This window comes from Crotalus tigris, unplaced genomic scaffold (genome assembly GCF_016545835.1).
Source record: "Crotalus tigris isolate CLP2741 ecotype Arizona unplaced genomic scaffold, ASM1654583v1 scf7180000017739.2905288, whole genome shotgun sequence".
In the NCBI taxonomy this organism is placed as follows: domain Eukaryota; kingdom Metazoa; phylum Chordata; class Lepidosauria; order Squamata; family Viperidae; genus Crotalus; species Crotalus tigris.
Genome location: NW_024096605.1, coordinates 763,329 through 780,949, shown reverse-complemented (window position 1 = coordinate 780,949; position 17,621 = coordinate 763,329). Strand labels below are relative to the sequence as shown.

General features: G+C 43.7%; 1 protein-coding gene across 2 annotated transcripts in view; it reads left to right on the top strand.

The window, feature by feature from the left end:
- The first annotated feature begins 6,080 nt into the window (after nucleotides 1-6,080).
- Nucleotides 6,081-17,621, top strand: part of CNN3 (calponin 3) — a 33,573-nt gene continuing 22,032 nt past the window's right edge. The window contains exon 1 of one of the 2 annotated variants that reach the window (XM_039339777.1): nucleotides 6,081-6,283. In XM_039339777.1, the coding sequence (XP_039195711.1) occupies nucleotides 6,227-6,283 (57 nt within the window). In that variant the 5' untranslated portion in view covers nucleotides 6,081-6,226. Of the gene's footprint in view, nucleotides 6,284-8,423; nucleotides 8,443-17,621 lie in introns of those variants that run through there. The other variant, XM_039339778.1, reaches the window with a different exon arrangement.

Sequence of the window (17,621 nt, the reverse complement as noted above, 5' to 3'; positions counted from 1 at the left end):
AAAGAAGGAGATATTTTGGGTTAAAACTTTGGAGAGAACCAAGCTTTGATAGCTTCTCTCCCCGCTTATTGCAATAAACGAAACAAAAGGCCTTCACTGTGTCTTGGCTGGTTATTGGTCAGGCGAGCTTGCCTCTGGTCACGAAGGAAAGTAGCCAGGAGCACATAACACCATCAGAAGTTACTTGGTTCTGAGCCCTGGCTACTGTCTCCAAGGGTTTGAAAAACCAACTCATGACACTGCAGTCTCCTCTACAACAGGGGTCCCCAACTGCCAGTCCGTGGACCAGTACCGGTCCGCGGCATGCCAGCAACCGGTCCGCACAAACAAGGAAAGCCCCATTCACAGGATGTAGGCAGCACACAAAACCATGACCCCTCCGGTCCGTGGAAAAAACCTCTCTCCACGTAACCAGCCCCTAGTGCCCAAAAGGTTTGGGACCTCTGCTCTACAAAATAGAAGTCATGACACTCTGCCTCTACACCCACAAGGACCAACCTGGATGAAATGAAAGACAGTTTCTATGAATAACTAAATGGCCTACTGTCAGCAGTGAGTAGCACCAACAAACTTGGTGGTTTTAATGTAAAAGTAGGGTGCCATTATGCAGCCTGGCAGGGAGTTGCTGGGAGACATGGAAAGGACAAGTATAACAGTAATGACCTACTCTTACTGAAGACCTCTTCACTGCTACAATGTTCTGCCTACTTACCTGTAACATGACTTCCTAGAGATGCACCGCCACTCTTAACATTGGCATCTTAATGAATATGTTCTCGTCAAAAGAAAAGACAGGCAGGTTATCAGAAAGATTAAGATCATGTGTGGTGCTTACTATTGGACAGATCAAAGGCACATTGTCTTCAAAATGAAGACAATCAGAACCCAGAGGTGACCACAAGGAAGTAAAGCCATGAAAAGAATGAATGTGGGCAGGCTAGAGACCCCCTACCCAGCACCGCTGAAGGCTTAGAAACTAACTGACTTTGCTGACCTACATTTTTCTGGCAGTGCTGAGGACGACTAGGAGTGCTTCAGACATGAAATCCATTCATCTGCATTGAAGAGGCTAGAGCCCTCTACTCATAAGCAGCATAATTGGTTCAATAAGAATGATAAAGAGACACAGGCTTTCCTGCTTGAAAAGCATCACATTCATCATGTCCATCAGAATGATTTATCATCAGCTGACAAAAAAAAAAAAGCACACACACCTTCACCAATTTGAGTAGGATAGTCCAGAATAAATTGCCTAAAATGCTAGATGCCTGAATGAGCACCAAGACATAATACAGGGATATGCTGATAGAAATGACTTGAAAATGTTCTATGAAGTTCCTAACACTCTCTATGGACCTCAGTCTCTTGGGAGTTTCTGTCTTCTGATCATAGATGGCACAGCTCTCATTACAGGGTAGGTTCATATCCCAGAGATGGACTGAACACTTTGTAGCAGTCCTCAATCAACAGTCATATATTTACAATGCAGTGATAGATCAATATCAACAGCGCCATGGATGATCCCCCAGTAATAGCTGAACCCATGGAAGCTGTCAGTCAGCTATTCAATAGCAAAACCCCAACGGCAGATGTTACACCTTCAGAGATACACAAAGATGGTGACCCTGTATTTCTAGAGACAGGAATCATTCTGCATAGCAATAAACACCATGCTGAACAATGTGGGTACAAGCACACAGCCCTATTTAACACTACTGGTGACTGGGAATGCCTTAGGATTTTCCACTGTGGGAAGAATCCAGAGAAAGAAATATTTAGGGAATATTAAAAAGGCAGAATGTTGTATTTCCCCAAAGAATCTTGAAGGCAGAAAAGCAAAGCCCAGTTTTTCTTAATAGCCCCCAGCCAGAAAACTCAGCAGAAACCAGCCCTTAGTAATGCAGATGTAATAATCCATTCAGGAAGGTTGGAGCCAGGAAGCTAATGAAATAGGAAGACAAAGACCCCTAAAATGTACATATCCCCACCCAAATTCTAAGGACAGGAAACATTAATAGGATTAACTCACCAATACCAAAAGGACACACTCAGACTCAGGTCAAAGTACATGACACACAGGAAATACAAAGCCTCAAACAGGAACAGGAAACAACCTCAGCCCCAGAAGGTATAAAAACCCACCACTCCCTGCTACATGTAGTCAGCTTTCCCAGAGCCATCTTTCTGTCTGGCTCTCCTCTCCAATAAACTACAACCTTCTTTCTAAAGCAGTCTCCATTTTGTTTATTCCCAGCTTGGACTGGACCTGATGAAGATTTTTCTTCCAACACCACCATCCAGCATTCTGGCCATTGTGCTTTCATGGGACTGGCATACCATCTGAATCTGATGGGGCAGCCAAACTTTGATACAATCCTCCACAGGCCTTGTTGGCTGATGGTATCGAAGGCTTTCTTGAGGTCAATGAAGATTGTATAGAGGTCACAATTGTATTCTTGATACTTATCCAGAAGTTGGTACCCTGCAAAAATGTTCACCTCTTTGGAAGCCAATACAACTCGGGCAGCATGCCCAGCATCAGACGATTTAGAACTCTTGCAAGATTTTTTAGAATTTAGAACTGTTGCAAGAATATTTTTTCCTGCAACAGAGAGTAGAGAGATTCCTTGGTGGTTATCACATACTTTTTGATTACTCTATTTTTGAGGTGTAGAATGGATCCATCTGTACGTTCTTGAATAATGAGTCCTGGTTTCCAGAAAGATGGGAATAACTCAGTGAGTGAATCTAGTCAATTTATTTCATTTTTCACCACATTGCGCTTTCCCACATACATTCTTCTTACGCTCCACTGTAATTCTGTCTCTTGCCACTTCAGATTTCCTTTTACTTCAGGTCAACTTGGTGTCCCAAAGGCTTTAATCTATTCATGTCATAAGCAATAATAATATTCTGAAAGATCCTCACCTTTTCTTCAGCAGTATGTTGAGTGCCATATGATCTAAGAGGCCTACCATCTGACATTATATCATTAGTTATTTTATCTTGTCTGACCATGTACTCTTCTTAGTCAAATACAAGAGTGGTTTTCCACTGCCTTCTCGTGTACAGTTCGAAACATTACCTTTGCCATTGTCATTGCAGTGATCATTCCTTTCCAGCTTCTTCTTAAACTACTGCCGCCAATATAAATGCAGAGTTGCTTTAGCTGGACTAGTCATACCTTGAATGACCTTGCTGGGATTAAATAGTCTTTGCATAAACACCTGGCATTCTTTGCTCATCTACCTACCATGATAAATAAGGCAGCACAATAGGTGTTGAGATAGATTTCATGGAGCACCCTTTAGTGGCCATATACTTTATCCAAATGCAGTACTTCAGAACATCTCTCTTTATGTTTAACAATCTCCATGCCCCACATGATTTTTTTCATTTAGACCAGAGGTCTAAATGAACCATTTGGGCACCAGGGACTGGTTATGTGGAGAAAGGTTTTTCCACAGATCGGAGAGTGTGTGGCTTTGTGTGCTGCCTGCATATCATGGATGGGGCTTTGCTTGTTTGTGTGGACCAGTTGCTGGCATGCTGCAGCCCTGCACCGGTCCATGGACTGGAGGTTGGGGCCCCCTGATTTAGACTGTTTAAATCAGGGGTAGGCAATCTTGGCTTTTATGACTCGTGGACTTCAGCTCCCAGAATTCCTGAGCCAGCATAAAAGAGCCAAGGCTGCCTACCCCTGGTCTAAATGATAGAAAGAAATGGGAAGTACTACACTTCAAAAACAAAGTCCCATGGTTAAGCGCAATCTTTCTTTTCAATAATGCTTCTCAGCCTGCAAATTTATTCTTGGAAAACAAAAAAGATAGGGAGCTGAACTTTAGGTCTTTGTTTCAAAATACAAGTAGCAGAAATTATCCAACAAGATAATGGATGACGGTCAGCAGGAATCTCCTACTTCTGGTACTTAGTGATTCACCCATTCCATGATGGTAGCCATGTTGTGTGGGTTGTGTGGTCTCCAAAATTAAAACTTGTCTTAAAAATTGTGGACTCTTGGCTTAGCACGATTTGCAAACCCAACCATTCTACTTAAAGAACATGGGTTACGTCACTTTTTTTTTTAGTTTGGCATTTCAAGTTAAGAGTTTTATAAGTGAAAAGAATCCAAAACAAACAGGATGGTGAGGTCTAACATTATCCCTACGGAACACATTACAATAGTGGAATCCAAGCAAAAGTCCCTCTTTATAACTACATTTGTGAAGAATTAAATACATTGTTATCAGAAGACTGTTCTTCTCCTCCTCCATCTCTCCATCACAAAAACAAATTCAAATAAAGTTAGCATTCCATGTAAACACATGGAAACTCAAATAAACTTAGAATTCCATATAAAAACACATGCACCCACACACCTACAGCCACATACACCAAAATTAGATAAGAGACATTTTTGGCCTTGAGTTTCTTTCTAAAGGCTGTATATAAATTCTATTCACATGCAAGACGTTTTATGGCAGCTGACCAACAGGGACATAATTTAGAACTTTTTAAAAAAATTTTTGACAAAAATCCAATATCCAAATTATATGCATCTAAGAGATGCAGCAACAATCAGTTATGCAATGGATTTCTGTCAGTCAGAAGTACAGAAACCCTGCTAAAAGGACAAAAAGACATAGCAATCTTATTTGTAAAACCAGAATTCCTGTGATCCAGGCAAAGGACAGCCTAAATACAGAGGCATTCACATGTATCGTGTATGCTTAGTTTATATACAAATATTGTATGTTGGGGAAAAAAGCTAACCAACTATTGATCTAGTTGAGAAACTTTTAAAAAGATTCTATCCCTTCTGTAGCATGTGTTAAAAATTAGTGGCCATTTTAGGATTCTTAAAACAAAGTTTCCTGCATGTTATTTTTCCATAATGCTGCTACAAAATTCTGAACAGCAAGTAATTCCTTCCTGCTTTCTTTGATGTTTCTCTCTTCCTTGGCAGAAGTGCTAAGCAGACTCCCTTCCAGTTATTAATAACTGCCAATTCTCCCTCCAGCAATGATCCAAATGTACAGCTCTCAATATGTTTTCATAATAACTTTTTCCAATTATCCATAAGAAAATGTTATCTTCTATTCCACTGTACCCTCTTTCTCCCAGCAACATCCCAAAATTTCCAACAGCCCCTTCATCTACAATACAGCCTTTGTTAACCCATATGGCTTTAATTTATAATATGAATTTGGAGGAAGGAATAATTGCTCCAAGAGATGATAGATAGATAGAGAGATAGAGAGACAGACAGACAGACCATGTATTGGTGGATGCATGGCTAAAAGAGAATGAAGCACATATCACTAAGCACAAATAATATTTCACATGTTTAATTGCCTCCATGTGCATTTTAAAGACTTCAAGCGACCACGTTTTCTATAACTTAAGCTAGTTTAGATTACTAAAGGAGCAATCCTAAACACACTTGTTAGGTCCTTGCTCCTTCTGAGTCAAAACGCTAAGGAATTGCCTTTAGGATTAGAAGAATAAACAACCATTCTTTTAATCTTTGACAGTTTTCCCCATCAGGTGCCCTCCAGTTTGGTGCTACACCACAACACCGATCCTTCCCAGTCCATCTGCCCAGGCAAGCCACTCAGGGTAGGATTATTAGCCTACCACCCCGAGCTCCGTTTGGGATGGGCGGTGCTGTAATAGCGCACCCATCCTTCAGCGAGTGAATAACCCGGCGCATCATTAACGAGCGAACTGCGGTTGGTAAATTAGCGCGGGTCGTAAAGGGATTTATTTGACACGAGGTTAATGAACGGGCTTCCATGATTAAGCCAGCATTATAAGGGGTTTGTGTGAAGCTCACGCAGGCGAAACGGCTAGCAACTGGCCGGTCCTTGAAGGCTTTTCTCAGGACTCCAAAAGCGGGAGACTCGGCAAGCGGAGCGAGAGACCGCCTGACCAGCTGGGCTCCTCCCGCGGCAGGGACAGGAATGGTTCTTGGGCTGGGAGAAGGGGCGCCAAGGCTGCTCTCTGGGCCGGGGCGGGACTAGAAGTTTCGGAGGCCGTCTAAGCCGCAGCGGGCGCCGTCAGCCAGCTTGGCCCACGTCCCTCCCTCTCCAGCCCGGCCCGCCCTCGCGCGCTCGCTCGCGCCCCACTGGCAGCCCGGAGCATCCAGTCGAGCGCGCAGACAGGAGAGCTTCAGCCGCGTCCCCACCTCGGGCACCGAGACCGACCCGGCGCCGCTCCCGCCGCCATGACTCATTTTAACAAGGGCCCCTCTTACGGACTCTCCGCCGAGGTGAAGAATAAGGTAAAGCACCACCGAGGAGAGGAAACTGGAAGCGCCGAGGTCAAAGCCCTCCCTCCCGCCAGCCAGCCAGCTAGCTCCGCGGCTGGCTTTCTCTCCCGCTTTGTTTGCGCCTCGGAGGGGGAAGGCGTGGGATGGAGGCAGGCAGGCGCGGGAAGAGTTGAGGGAAGGAAGGAAGGAAGGAAGGGGGTCGTCGCGGCGGCTCTTCCCTGCGCGCTTCGTTGAGGGAACGGAGTCCGGCTCCTGCGCCCACCCCCCCCTCTTTTCCCACATAGTTTCAGGTTTTTGGAAAGCCTACTCCTGTTCTCAGCGTCTTTGATTTTCCCCGCCTCTTCTATGACTCCCCCCGCTCCATTGTTTGGTTTAAGTGTGTAGGGGAGAGTGCGCAAAGAAAGAGTAGCTTCAGAGGAAGATATTTCTCACGTCCCTAACCTTGTCCTTAAAGAAATTTGTTGCTTCGGTTTGGGGTGGGGGGAGAGGGAATCCATCCCGGTCTTATCCCGTGGGCTGGAACCTCGGCGAGAAATGCTCCTCACGTCTTACTCGGTTTATGGGGAAAAACATTAACGCAGACGCTGAGGTACGCGTCCCGGGGTCACAGCCTATGCAGAAAAAAAAACCCCTCCAAAACCCGGGCCTTTGAGGCTTCCACTCCTGCACCAAAACATGGGCTCCCTTGTCTCTTCCCCCCTTTTATTTCCCCCCCCCCCACAGAAACCCTACCGGTCTTTCTAGTTTGTTAGACATTCTCCCTACGGGGTTTACTCATAAGCGATGTCCAGGCGCACACCTTTCGCGTAAAAAGATCCCGGACACCCATTAGGTTCCACACACACTCCTCCTCCTAAGAAAATGCATTTGTCCCGCGTTTCTCCTGGCGTCCCCTCGGTCGCCAAGCTCCCTTTACTCGGCCTTCTCTTCCGACCCTCCTCGCCGCCCGCTTTTCTTTTCGGTCTCGGGGGGGGGTGCAGAGAAGGATTTAGGATTAGGGTCCCCTCCCCCGGGAGATTTCTGTTGGCTTGAGTGGCGTTCCTCTATTGAGGCTCGCTTTTCCTCGTCCTTCTGCATCGGCTGGAGGAGACCTGCTCGTCGCTTGCCGGGTCGACCTGAGCTGGGGGAGGCCTCCTGCTTCCCTTTAACTTTTCTTGGCCTCTGCGCTGCCTTCCCCTCGGAGTGGAAAAGTACTTTCCCAGAAGGGGAAGACGGGGAGAAAGGGGCCTCCCTCTCTTCCTCTCTCTCTCGTACCCTCCTTTCTTTCCAACTACTGTACTGCAGATGCCGAGGTGAACCTCAGTCCGGCGAACCGCTGAAGGACAAGCTCCGACTGCTGGAAAGAACAGACAAAGGCAGCAAAACGCTGCTGCCCGGTGGCTTTTTTGCTCGGGAGTTGTGCTCTCTTGAGGAGGACTTGACAAACGGAACGGGGGGGGGGGCGAGGAGGTTTGGGGTTGGGACTGGCTCTCCTGCTGCTGCCTGTGGGACCCACCCAAGCTCGGGAGATGGCGGCAGCCTGGGGGGGGGGGAAAGAGCGGGAGGTGCTCCCAGCCTACGTGGCTCCAATCTAGCGCTAGCGAGCGCCAGGCGAGGATGGTGCGTCGGGGGGAAAAGACGGATGCGCGCCTGCCTTTCTGTCCCTTCATTCTCTCTCTCTCTGTGCCGCAGCGGGCTTTCGCTCCAGGAAAACGATAAAACAAACAAAACGGAAAGAGCAAGCTCCCAAAGCCCACAACAGTGATTTGAAAAGCCCCAAAACAGTTGTATTGAGGGCAGGCTGTTTTCTCCTTTTGAACCATTGTGGTCTCAAGACTGCTGGATTAAAATGCCAACCCAGAATAAAGTAGGATGGTTGCTGGAAACTAGTAGAGGATATCTGCAGAAAACAGCAGGACACAGAACATCCTGCCTCCCCACTTCCCACCCCCCCCCCTCCAGCATTGTAACTCATTTAAATCCTTCCATCGTATCCTGCTAGTTTAGGGATAATTTTTTTTAAAACCAACCCCTGCACTTTTATTTGATATGTTGCCTAATTTATATTCATTTCCTGTCTTAGGCGGTCATATTTCCCCAGATAACAGTGATGTACTGATTCAGGAATGGGGAGCCCTGTCTCAGGTTTTCAAGAGGAACCCTTCCATCTTAAATAGAAAGTATAGGAAAAGGTAATGAAAACTTGGCAGATTACTGGCTCTGTCATGTTAATTTGCTGAACCTCTTTAGTTTGCCAAACGGATGAGAAGTGTCATCTCTGTCCCCTCCCAACACTTCCAGCTCAAAACCCCAACACATTCCAATTGCATTACATCATAGGGTACTGGGGAGAGACCAGCCAATCCATGTGGGTGTTGTGCACAGAATATTCATTGTCTCCGTACTGCTGCTCTGAAGTCCAAAGTAGTGGGGAGGGATGGGGAAAGACATACAAAGGAAGCTTCTTCTGCTTGGGCTTAAGTTTCTCTTAAATCTCCTGGGAAATGAAGTATTCTGAAATATTCCCACTCTTCCTCCTGGAAAAAAAAGTGCTGTGGTGGTATCTAATTCCTACATTGTAATATACCCCTGTCATAACAGCAAGGTGACAGTATGACTTTAACAAAAGTTTTTTAATGTTACAAAATGCAAGTTTTTGGTGATAGTGGCAGAAAACTAAAAAAAATACTTACTTTATGGTTCTTCAATACTGCTTGATCCATCTTGTTTAAACTTGGATCACCCAATTCTGTGCATGTTTATTTGTAATTAAATCCCAGCTATTTCAATAGGGCTTACTCCAAAGTAAGTATGGATAAATTCTATTTCCTAATTAAACTTCCCCATCTGGTTCTGTAAATTGTTACCTATCTGTGATAAGCCATTTTTTGTTCTTGGCATTTGCTTTCTGAACTACCTGTTGGAACAAACATCACTTCTGCTATTGCTAAGATGATACATTATTTCTCATTTAAGTTTTTAAAACTGCACATAAAATTGGTTTGTTTCAAATAGTCATTCCCAAATATAAAGGTATTTTAAATAATTAGTAATGTAGTCTAATAAACTCTTCATTGAAAAATCATTTGTTGGCATGTATTGGAAAAAGAAAGATGTATACTCAAAACACTTCTTAAAGGTTAATTCACTTCTGAGAATTGAACGATCACTCTTCTTTATTATGTGTAAGGAAGTATCTAATACATAAAACATTTAGAAAATGATATATGTAGTATTATATTTCTCCTTTTACCATCAACATAGAAATTCAAAGCAGCTACTACAAGAAATATAAAACACAAGTAGGTCAAAATAGACCAACCTATAAGGTCTTTCTCTCCTATAGACAGATGGACAGATAGTAAAGCTAGGACAACTACTCAGAAGAAAGTAGTTCAAGCTTTCCCCTTTTTAATTTGTGGGGATGGCAAGATAACAGGGCTAGAAAGGGTTCCTTATGCTCTAGATCAGGGCTGTCAAACTTCCGGCCCGCGGGCTGGATGCATCACCAGGAAACCGCGCCCACCCCATTGCCGGCAATGGGAAAAAAGCTCCAATACATTGCGTGACGTCACGAGTTTGACATGTCTGCTCTAGATGCTTTACCACTCAATTACATGCCCTATTTTCTCCAGTAGAATTCATAAGATTAATGTGGTTGGCAATGCATCACTATATTTAAATACAATTTTTAATAATGCATGTTTGTGTTTAATCATTGTAAAACATTGAAATAAGAAAGCACAGTATGTGATAATCAGTTTTCTTGTCTGCTTGAAAGTAGCAGCACAGCCCAATATTTTTACTGGTACCTAAACCATAACTGAAGTCTTCTCGTACTGAAAAATATTTTGCTATGTGACATAAAGGGTTGCACTCTTAAGAAATTCAGCTTAACTGGTTGTGCCATTCTGACCGTATTTGTTGCACGAGGCAACCTTGTTAGATATTTTATACAAAGGATGTCTATGGAGATTCTTAGTCATCCAGGTCGTAATTATCCCAAAGATGCTTTTTCAGGAGGCAACTGGACTTTCTTGTTTTTCTTTGAAGACGTTTCGCTTCTCATCCAAGAAGCTTCTTCAGCTTCTTCAGAAGCGAAACATCTTCAAAGAAAAACAAGAAAGTCCAGTTGTCTCCTCAAAAAGCATCTTTGGGTTTGTAAAAGAACCTTTCCCATAATTTTTAGTTTTGAATAATATTCTTGATAGAGTAAGAACTATGTACAGGTAGTCCTTGACTTACAACCACAATTGAGCCTAAAACGTACGTTGTTAAGTGAGACATTTGTTAAGTGCCCCATTTTACGACCTTTTCTTGCCACAGTTAAGTGAATTACTGCAGTTGATAAATTAATAACCTGGTTGTTAAGTGAATCTGGCTTCCCCATTGATTTTGCTTGTCAAAAGGGGATCACATGACCTTGGGACATAGCAATGGTCATAAGTATGAAACGGTTGCCAAGCATCTGAATTTTGATCACATGTCCATGGTAACTGTGAAAAATGGTCATAAGTCACTTTTTTCAGTAGTGTTGTAACTTTCAGCGGTCACTGTTGTAAGTTAAGGACTAGCTGTATTCAGGCAGGAACATTTTAAATATCCTCTTGCATTTTAACTATGGCTTTTCGTATTCTAACATTATGGATCACTCCTGTAGTAGATCTCTTTATTTCAATGGAGTTTATTCTAAGAAGAATTTTGAATCCCAGAGCCAATGGATTTACTTAGAAATAAGTCAACAGAACTTAGAAGTAGGTGTGCTCGAAACTATAGTCTTAGTGGAGTTTATCATTTTAATTTGTTAATACCTATGCGTGTAATACTGACCTTATTCAAGATTTGTCCTTCTATAGTTAGTTTCTAGTAACATGCAATACAGTGCAAAATCAAAGGAAACAGGAAGAGACCGGCAAGTTATTGAAGAGTGAGAACTATATCCTCTCGAACTCCTTTCAACAGAAAATGATGTCTAGCCAGATTCCTGTCTTTATCTATTTGTAAAGGCTCCTTCAGCAGGGTAAATGTATATGCTAAAGCAGAGATGTCAAACTCAATTTCATTGAGGGCCACATCAGCATTGTGGTTGCCCTCGGGGGGGGCAGGTGTGTGTGGCCAGGGTGGGTGCAGCCTACTGAGTGGGCATGGATGGAGTGGGTGTGGCCTACTGGGTGGGCATGGCCAGCTCTACATTGTTCGCGTCAAGGGTGCCTGTGGGGGCCTGGGCAGAGTGGGACAGATCTGAGGGTCTCTGGCAGAAGGGGGTGGGACTGGAGCAAGCGCCAAGGCATGGTCCATTTCTTCATTGCTCACAAAGGGTGGCACCTCCCCAGCATGCACCCAGGGGGCAGGGCCGACACAGCAAGGGCTGGTTCTTCGCTGTTTCTAGATGGCCTTGTGGAGCTAAGACTGAATGCGTTTCAGCATAGATGGCCACCACAAAATTGTACATTGGCTCCCGGCTGGCTTGGGCCAGGGCCAAGGCAGCAGGGGCTGTTCCCTCACTGTTTCCAGAATGGCTTCGTGGGCCACATGAAACCACTTCGCGGGCCGCATCCGGCCCCCAGGCCGTGTGTTTGACATGTCTGTGCTAAAGCAACAGTATGTATAAACCAAAGAATAATTTGAAAAAGAAATCTAATTTATACCTTAAACCAGTGATGGCAAGCCTTTTAGAGACCAAATGCCCAAACTGTAACCCCAAACCCACTTATTTATCGCAAAGTGCCAGGGCCGCATCAGCATTGTGGTGCCCTAGGGAGGGCAGTGGAGAGGCATGGCCCACTGGGTGGGTGTGGCTGCAGTGGTCATGGCAGATTGGGTGGGCATGGCCACCTCGATGTTGCTCATACGGGGGACACCTATGGGGGCTGGGCAGGATTGAGGGAGATCCAGGGGATCTCTGGTGGGTGGGGTGATGGGCAGGAGGCTTTTCCTGCAGGGTGAGGCAGGGGGTAGGGCGGGGGTGCCATTGCTGCAGGGCAAGGCAAGGTGAGGCAGGGGCGGCTGCTGCCTAACACCATTGGCCCCTGCACACACAGGCCAGTGAGCACATGGGGGCATGCTCTACCACTTCTACTCAAGCTTGCTAGCTGGCTGCTTCGCCTCCTTTGTGCTGGATGGGGCTATTGCTCCGGGTGCCAACGGTGGCCTAATGGACCTGCTGGTGGTGGCGGGCGTGCCCATAGAGAGGGCTCTGAGTGCCACCTCTGAGGTCCGCCATCATTGGCTTAAGCCAATGCAGACTGTGATGTGCGGAAATCATTAATTTCAGTAACATTAGATAGAACCCCTCTGTTAAACAGTTGCATGAACAACTAATAGCTGTTATGATATGTGATGGTAAGGGCTGGTTAATAATGGTTTACTGCCGATCTAGGAACACTTCACTAATCTCTCCCTCTCCCTCCCTCTCTCTCTCTCTTACACACACACACACACACACACACACACACACACACACACACACCAACCACAGAAAAGTCTCACAAACCCTGTCCAAACATCTCATAACTTCAATAATTTGGAAATCCAATTTCAAATATTGTTACAAGGATATTCAGTTGAAGTATGGTTGGGAGAATATAATGTTAGGTCGTATTGTCATAAAAGCCATGGTGAATCCAAAAAAAGAATTTTACACGATGTAGGTTGGAGGTTTTTAGACTGAACTGTGTGTCCAGCTGTAATGAGCATTTAAAATATTTTTAGGACCTTCTTCTCCAATAAAATCAGTGTGTCCAAGTTGTTTTTCCCTAGAGAAATTGCCTCTGGCTCTTTAGTGAGATGAGGGAGAATGAGTCCCAGTTGTGCTTCCTGTTGTAATTGCCTTCCTCCAGCAATTAGATAAGTTTTTGACTGTCTTCCAGAAAACGTTGAAAAGAGTTTTTCCAGAGTGTTTTCACAATAGGATGACACCATCTCTGTATTTTTTTTGTTGCTGAAGTTCTATTATATTAATTTTGATTTGAACTCTAATGTAATTATGTTGCTGTTTCCTGCAGGTGTTTTTATTATCTTGATGTACATATGTAATTGTTGTTAACTGTCAGGAGTCCAAGGCAATTGTGGCAGTTGCAAGATTGATAAATAAAAACAATAATTTTCTGATATAACATGAAATGTTGAATATATGTGCAAGTCAATAAAATACCCAGTACGTTTAAATAATTGTAATAGTAAACTAGGACAGGGCTTTTCAACCTTTTCACCCATTGTACCACTTTTAGGATATGGCAATATCTGAGTACCACCAGTCGCCTAGCAAGGTTTCAAAAACTTGATGACCCCCCCAAAAAAGGAAAAAAAGTGATAAAGTACAGGTAGTCCTCGACTTACAACAGTTTGCTTAGTGACTGTTCGAAGTTACAATGGCACTGAAAAAAGTGCCCCCCAAGCCACAGCCAAGCAAGACACCTGCCTGCCTACCCGGCGGTGCTCTTCCTCCTGTTCAAGGTTTTCATTGTTGTGAGCATTTCTGTTGAGGATTGGCAGCGGGGGTAGGGTGGGGGCTGTTTAGTTTTTAGTCCCCCCGTCTGCTGGGTGGTTGCAGCCGGTTTTGGTCACTTCACATGACCCTGGGACATTGTGACCGTCATAAATATGAATCAGTTGCCAAGCATCTGAATGTAAATCACAGGACCCTGGAGATGTTGCAACATTCCAAGTGATCGGTGCTTCTTCTGGGCTCAGCAGAAGGGCCAGAATCAGCGCCGAGCTCCAGTCATCTCTAGCTCAGGCTTGTGCGGTGCTGCCACCTGTTCAGCTCATTCCCCTCCCCCACTTTTCTAGGATGGTTGCGTACCATCTGCCAGGTGCCAATGTACCACAGGTGGTACCCGTACCACTGGTTGAAAAGCCTTGAACTAGGAAACATATATAATGTTGTCTCATTAAGGAACTGAGGTTTTTTTTCAGAATCTAAGTAATACGGTGCAATACGGATGTTAGGGAAAGTATTAGCCAGCAACTTATGAGGGCACTCTAACATTGTTCAGTTGAAACTATATATTTAACTATTCTTTTGATTGGTATAATACCCAATACTTGGACTGATGATTATGTAGTTCTTTCTCTTTTTATATGTCATAGTTGAAGCCTTCTGCTTGATCATCATAATAAGACCAAATATCAAAAATAATTGTAGAATTAAAAAGGATTTAAAGTCTAATAGTCCATTTCAACTGTATTATAATGTACAGTGAATGGAGAGAATCTCATAAATAAATGGAGTGAGAGGTTTGTACTAGGAAACATCCCACAGTATTTGCTCAATGGAATAACAAAGGAATGTCTTCCATATTATTTAATAGGGCTCTATAACAGTAATGGCGAATCTTTTAGAGACCGAGTGCCCAAACCACAACCCAAAACCCACTTATGCATCGTTGGGTGCCAGGTGGGTGTGGCCCATTGGCTGGGCGTGGCCCATTGGCTGGGCGTGGCTGCGGTGGTAACGGCAGACTGGGTGGGACTAAAAAGTTCAATCAATCAGTTCCAACTTTGCAAGATTTTTTCTCCCACGAGAAGTTGAAATTGACTGAATGATTGAACCTTTATTTTTTTTTGCACATGGTGGCGGAGGCCTAAAGCGAAAAGGTTTTATAAAGCCCAGCTGAAGGCCTAGGACTGGGGCAACAGCGCGCGTGCCCACAGAGAGGACACTGAGTGCCATAGGTTCGCCACCACTGCTCTAGAAGGACCATGTCACTTGCTTGTGATTAGATGTTTAACCAGAAGAAGCTGAGACTAGATTATATCAGTTTAGGAAGTAGCCTGTCCTAAATTGTTTCCAGTTTAGGAAGTTGAATCCAGAAAATTGAATTCTACTCGCAGAACTTTTTTAAAAAGCCTTTCAACCTAAAAAAGAAGAAGAATCTTGTCAGGATTGTGTACTTCTTCTTTGTTTTTTAACTGAGAAAATAGCCAAGCTCAGGCACTGATAGGCCACCAGGTCCCTTTTCATTCCCCCCTCCAGCACATACATACATTTTGCCCAGCAGCCAGCTCTTCAGAATTTCTGTAAAATTATTTTAGTATTGAGATCCTGATCTGGAGTTTTCTTTTTACCAATTGTCTTTTCTATATGACTCTGTAACCTTACAAGTTCCAAGTCTGTATAAGCTGGCCATTTTCAGAGGGAAGGAGCAAAAATGACATTATGATACCACCTGCTTGTTGTTCTCACTTAGGAAACAGTATAGGGTTAGGATTAGCACTTAGACTTAAATACCACCCCATAGGGCCGGGGTAGGCAATCTTGGCTCTTTTATGACTCGTGGACTTCAACGCCCAGAATTCCTGAGCCAGCCAATTCTGGGAGTTGAAATCCACAAGTCATAAAAGAACCAAGGTTGCCTACCCCTGCCATAGGGCTTTACAGCACTGTCTGGGTGGTTTATAGAGTCATCTTATTTCCCCTAACAATCTGGGTCCTAATTTTACTGACCTCAGAAGGATGGAAAGCTGAGTCAACTTTGAGCCAGTCGAACGCCTGGCTGTGGGCAGAGTTAGCCTGCAATACTGCATTCTAACCACTGTGCCACCAGGGTATCCCATATCCCCAACTGGATGTTGTTCTGACATAGAAGAAAATAATCTTGCAGTGTCCAACCCAGACCATGTCCCTTTTTTTCTCCATATGGAAAACAAATGAAACAAATATATGGTACCAGTTTAATAATTATTTATTTTCCTCCAGTCAATTGGTTGCTTTTTAACAATTGTCTTTCTGTGCCTGGAAGGACTGGAAATACTGTAGCACCCATTGTGTGTAGAGTACTGATCATATCAGAACATGTCTAGATAAATTTGCCACTTTTAAATCTTGTCTTCTGAAGGTTAATATTGAGTAGGACATAAGAAATTGACTATAATGAGTGGTTGACTCCAACTGGGAGACTCATAAGATTCAAGTCACTAGTCAGTCATGAAATTCACAATGACTTTGAGATTGGATAAGAGGATAAAATTAGAGTGGGAATATTATGTGTGTTGCTTTTAATTCCTAAGGAAAGGCAGGATATAAACACAACAAATAAATTAGCTCATTAGAGAGCCCAGATTATATCCTTCTTGGACATGCCTCAAGAATTTGCAATTACATAAGCTGTCCTCTGGCTAGAACTGCTCTTAACGGTATTATTAAATTGCTATCCTATCACAGTTAAGCTCCACCACATTTTGGACACACACATGTTAAGGGAATAAATAACTATTCTTGTAGTTTCAACTGTGCATTTAAAACTTAGTAATGATAACCTTTTGTAGTTTCAATCTTCATATCTATATACATTTACCTCTGGGAAAATCTTTGCTCAGACTTGAGTTCTAAAGGTATTTTGGTTTATTCCCACCCAAAACGAGGGAAAACAGAATAATAGAATAACAGAGTTGGAAGGGACCTTGAGGTCTTCTAGTCCAGCCTTCTTCTCAACAAAACAGAATAGAAAATGAACTTCCAAGACCCCAACTGGATTCTGAAACAATTTCACAAATCGTGTCCCAAAAGGAAATTGCTTTAGGAAGAGAGACTAGTGAAGAAGGATCAATGATGGACTTGTATAAAAAAGAAATCTCTTTATATACTTCAATCTCACAGAGGGAAAATACAGAAGCAACACTATGAGGGGTGACTATAGGCAGTCATAATGATGATCATTCTTAGTAAACTTTTCTTCTTCAAAAGTCCTATGTGAGCATATGATCTGAATCAACAGTCATGGTATATATTTCCCTCTTGAAGAAGGAAAGGGGGAAAAGAATGGGTGCTAACTTGATTTTACTTGTTTACCTCAGGACTGCAGATTTATTTATGGGAAAATAAATAAAGATTCAGGGAAATCTATAAATGCTAGACAGGAAGCAGTTCTGACAGCCTAAACTGTTAGTTCATTCTGTTCTATGTTTGGTGCTTATCCTTGGTGCACTGCAGGGGGCACACTAGCTTATACTACAGTAGCTGACTAGCAGTGCTCAAGTCGCTGGTTCTTCCGGCCTCCTCCATCAGTGTCACATTGCCTTGTGTTGCATTGCCTGGCACCCAGCCAAGTCCAGTGCTGGCTTCTGTTCTCTGCATACATGAATGCAGGATTTTCCTACCAAAGTGGTACCCATTTATCTACTCACAATATTGCATGCTTTTGGACTGCTGGATGGGCAGGAGCCAGGGAGCAAGCAGTGCAGACCGTTTCTGGGTGCAGTTCCAGGATCATTAAGCCACTTGCACCATCGCATCCCCTAGGACAGCGGCTCCCAACCTTTTCTATCCCCCACACCCCTAGAACGCTTCTGATATATTCTCGCACCCCTTACAAAAGTTCGAAATAACGGCAACGAATTATGCATATACACTATAATTTTGAAAACCTCA